Source organism: Temnothorax nylanderi, unplaced genomic scaffold (genome assembly GCF_030848795.1).
Source record: "Temnothorax nylanderi isolate EJ_2023f unplaced genomic scaffold, tnyl_v1.0 TNYL_tig0085_pilon, whole genome shotgun sequence".
Classification (NCBI taxonomy): Eukaryota; Metazoa; Arthropoda; class Insecta; order Hymenoptera; family Formicidae; genus Temnothorax; species Temnothorax nylanderi.
Window position 1 is genome coordinate 798,469 of NW_027249147.1, and position 4,666 is coordinate 803,134.

Genomic DNA, 4,666 nt, shown 5'->3' on the forward strand with positions numbered 1-4,666 from the left:
TCGCGCGGTGGTAAACACGAGTCCTCCAACTTTTCGACGCAGTCAATGTACTCATACGGAAATACGCCTTTTCGTGTCAGCAAATCAAAATTTTCTGCGGATATTTTACAAAATTCGCGTTGCAATATTCGCAGTTTATCCTTGCTTAGATAAGATGCCAATTTGTCGAGACTAGCGGTGAGAAACTTGTACGAATCGATAAATCGCAATTTGACGCAAGTTTTCTTATCTTTATCTTCGGTGCTTTTAACGTTTTTTGTAAATGAAATGTATTTCTCTTTTGTGATTGGGAGCAAGTCTACATGTCCTTCGTACGCTGTTGCTATTTCCGTTATAATAAAATGTGCGTCGTAGCCAGATAAATTATGAAAAACTATGGGAATGCAATGCGAATCTTTGTAGTTCAGATTACAGTTTGAGTGCGCGGGACCTCTGTACTGACCGGTCAGATGACAATGATCGCGTACTCGCACGTCGTCTGGCTCGAACGGTTTTTCGCACACGTGACAATGCGTTGCGCTGTTAAACTTTTCCCACTCGTCTCGCGTGAAATTCGCCATGGGTATATTAGTGGACAAGATTGTCTTTACGTCGTGAGCTAAACGTTTTAGCTCCTCGGCGAACCACGCGACGCAATCCTTATCGCGACGAAACCGATACATTGATAGCGAGTCGTCGTACGAGCAGCGCACGTAGTACCCTATGCTAAACACGCGATGATGTTGATATGTGTACCTGGACGTTTCCGGATCCGCTTCCATCTTCTCCAGGGTACATTCAAGGTCGGCGTATACGATAAACGGAACTCGTTCCTTCCTGCCGTGATTCTTGAAAGCCAACCACTTGTCGTTATCGCTCGGTAACTTGATCGCGCAGTCGTTCATCTCCTGACAGTCGACGGTGTGGGCTTCCAATTTCTCGCTGGAGCCGAAGTAGTGCAAGCATCTGTAAATAAAGAATTTTTTTTAAATATATTTTCTATGTAAAAATTATTATTTATTAGGATGTATACTCACCGATCGCAAAAGTATTTCCTGTGCTCTTTTTTACTCAATTGCGAGCTCACGAGGCGGGACAGGTTCTTGATCCATGCAAATGTCCCACGTTGTCGTCCTGCACGTACAGCAGATTTACATGCCTGCCCATCTTTCGACCAGTAACCCGTATTGGCAAGATCGCAAGTTCCTTGTTTTTTTCTCGATACCGTACACGTTGATGGAGATGTCGTTGTGATCTTCAAACCGTTTAATTTGATCCAACGTCATTGGAAATTTAATGTTTGTAAGATTTAGCACCGACGTGTAATGAGGATACGACGATTGCAGATCTGCATGTCTTTGGGCTGGATGCAGAGCAGCCGTCACTGACCATGCGAAACATGCATTGTCCATTGATCGCACGTTTATCACCGCTCTCTTCAATTTAATTTCTCGCGGTATTCCCACAAACACCCCGCGTGCAATGGATTATATTTGTTTACGTTAACAGTCAAATTAAGTATACGCGACAAAGCCCATCCGCTATCACGTTCCTGGAATTCCTCCAGCAATGCTAGGGTAGGCTCGATGACGTGTCGCTTGTACCACTCACACAGATCAGACTCACGAAAAAGTTCATTGTTTCTCGTAGCGATACTTTTATTCGCGCGTTTGTCACCCGCAACAAATTCACCATTAAACATTGTGTTTATCTTTACATTGTCATGTCGCTGCATGACGTTCCGCACATGAATGAGTACAATGTCTCTCGCATCTTTGAGAAATTGATGAGGGTCGATGTGTTTGGAATTTATTACCACACCGGTCAGTATACGACTTTCAAAGGCCGTATCTATCTCGCGCCATCTGAGTCCTGTCTCACTCGCACTGTATCCGGCACCCACATGCACGAAACGTTGACGTACCGAGTCTTTCAGACCTTCGAGTCGTGCGATACAGGCGACCAACGGACTGTTTGAGACCGATCGCTAATCGTGGCCGTTTAATTCGGCTTTGTTCTTCCAACGATTCGATAAACTCGTCGCATCGTTGCTCCCACGCGGCAAAGTCTTCCCTCGAATTTAAAAGGGTGGATTGGTCTAACAACTCTTGCTCCATGTTCCTCTTTCTGACACAATTTGTTGTACTCGCGACTTCCGGTCCTCGACTACTAAGCGTATCACCCAGATTCATCAATTTATATTCTACTAATGATGCATCGTTTGTTTTTTTATCATATCTAATTTTATCTCAGCATCCGTACATTTACGCCTTCCGAAAAATCTACGATTTGCAGTTTTGCACGTGTGCGATGAAATCATTGCGAGACACGTATGTTCATGAAAACGATATCGCGCCATTGACTTTCGGTGATTTGATCTGTATCAATGCAGCAGCCGTACATCGGCGCTATTTGCAAAATTTGCAGTTTTGCACGTGTCCGATGAAATCATCGCGAGACATGTATGTTCTTGAAAACAATAACGCCCCATTGACTTATGTAAAATTGCAGAATTTGCAGTTTTGCACGTGTTCGATAAAATCATCGCGAGACACGTCGCGACATGTTCTTGAAAACAATATCGCGCAATTGACTTATGCGAAATTGCAAAATTTGCAGTTTTGCACGTGTTCGATGAAATCATTGCGAGACACGTATGCTTTTGAAAATAAATCATATTTGATGCTATTGCCCGATGAGGTGATCTCATCACGAATGTTCTTGACAAAGATATCACATTTAACATATATGTGGTGGTGGTCACCATGCAGCAGCCATACATTGGCGCTATTTGCAAGATTCGCATTTTTGTACGTATAAATGGTCTGCGAGGATTCTAGCGCGCAGTCGAGATTTACTCGTGCAGTTGAGAGTTGATTGATATATCTGTAAAAAGAGAGTATGGGAACGGATGGACGTTATTGCTCGTCGATAGTGCGTTTGCTGCGTGGCAGAGAAGTTGGATTTTGAAACGTGCTCACTTGCACTAACAAGCGGTGTCCTAAACATTCTGTATTGCATATCAGTAAAACTGCAAACAATTGTATGTTTGCACAAAGCTACCTTAAAACATGTTGCTGTACGATTCAAGGTAGTGTTCGTGATGTTTATAATGAAGGATCAACACATGGGATTATCTTCAGATCAAACTTGTCACATCTGCCTATTGGAAACGCGCTCTGTTTACAGTGTGGTGGGGAGTGCAAAATAAAATGGGGTCCGCTAATATTTGTATCCCCATTCGCTCCGAGGATTCTACAGATACCACTTTGATATGTATGAGGGTATAATGAACTACTATGTTCCGATTCAGGATGAAACGTGCGAGAAACAGCACAATGAGTAAGTACCGCTAATTTTCGTATATGCTTGTGCAAAAAAAACTTTTATAAACATAATTGTATTTTTTCAGTTTTGATAAATCCCGCTACACGCCTCGTATTTTGGGAAGGAGATTTGCCTTGACATCGACAGCGTATAAATTTTTGGATGTCGGAATCAACGCGGGACCTATGTCCTCTGTGGATATACATATTGGTGATAACCGAGGCAATCGGATAATTCTGCCTCATGCAACGTGGGTGACATTCATCGAAAAACGTGCAGATATTCAGCGACTCGTGCAGTCATCGGCGCCATCATCGCTAGCGTTTCGAGATCTGGAACTCGTTAAAATACGTGACGCAGATATTGTAAAGTTGACATCGTGCGACACCAGCCTGTACATGAAACCGTCAACCGTACTCTTCCTGTTCGAACTAGAACATTGCGTCGAAAATGTATATTTTCAACTATGTCAAAATGTTCACGGCGTAAGTGAAAAATTTAAACAATTTGTAACAATTTTACGTCAAAATTGTATTACCGATAAATGTAATGCAGTTAGAAGCTTACGTGAAGTTTATGATAAAAATTCGCTAATAGATTGCGAACTGTTGGCGTATGCTGCCGATACTATTGTGTATAATGCGCTACATGATAAATAAATGCATATAATATGGTTAAAAAAAAATTTTTAATTATTTTTCCTTTTCATTTACCGTTCATCTCATTCCCTATCATTAGAATTAAGCTGTCTTCGTTTATCGTTTACTTAAATGTAATATTAAAAATTAAATATTAAGATCTAAACGATTAAATATCGTTGGCGAAGAAAAGATATGCGATCGTGAGCGAGAACGCGAACGGGGCCGGGAGCGAGAGAGACCGCGAACGGGGGAGAGGGATCGCGCGCGACCGTGAAGACGCGCGCGAACGGGGGACGGGGGCGCGAGAGAACATCTACGAGGGGGAGATAACGCGAGCGGGAGCGTGCCGTGTGACGTCACGCGGACCGACGCGGCCGTTGCACGCGGACTCCGCGGCGCGGCGAAAACGCGGTCGCCCCTCCCCGCGGCGCGGCGAAAAGGCGAACGAGGGTCCCCTCACCCCGCGGACCCCTCTCCCGCGGCGCCCGAAAACGCGAACGCGGGTCCCCTCACCCCGCGGACCCCTCTCCCGCGGCGCCTGAAAACGCGGTTCCCCCCTCCCCCGCCCGCGGCGCCCGAAAACGCGGTTCCCCCTCCCCCGCCCGCGGCGCCCGAAAACGCGGTTCCCCCCTCCCCCGCCCGCGGCGCGGCAAACAACGCGGTTCCCCCCCTCCCCCTCCTCGCGGCGCCCGAAAACGCGGTACCCCCCTCCCCCGCCC

General features: G+C 45.5%; 1 protein-coding gene across 1 annotated transcript; it reads left to right on the top strand.

The window, feature by feature from the left end:
* The first annotated feature begins 3,050 nt into the window (after positions 1-3,050).
* Positions 3,051-4,087, top strand: LOC139774726 (uncharacterized). Its single transcript, XM_071710153.1, has 2 exons — positions 3,051-3,070; positions 3,392-4,087. The coding sequence occupies exons 1-2, from the start codon at positions 3,051-3,053 to the stop codon at positions 3,963-3,965; spliced, it is 594 nt and encodes a 197-aa protein (XP_071566254.1). The 3' UTR covers positions 3,966-4,087.
* The last annotated feature ends 579 nt before the right edge of the window (positions 4,088-4,666 follow it).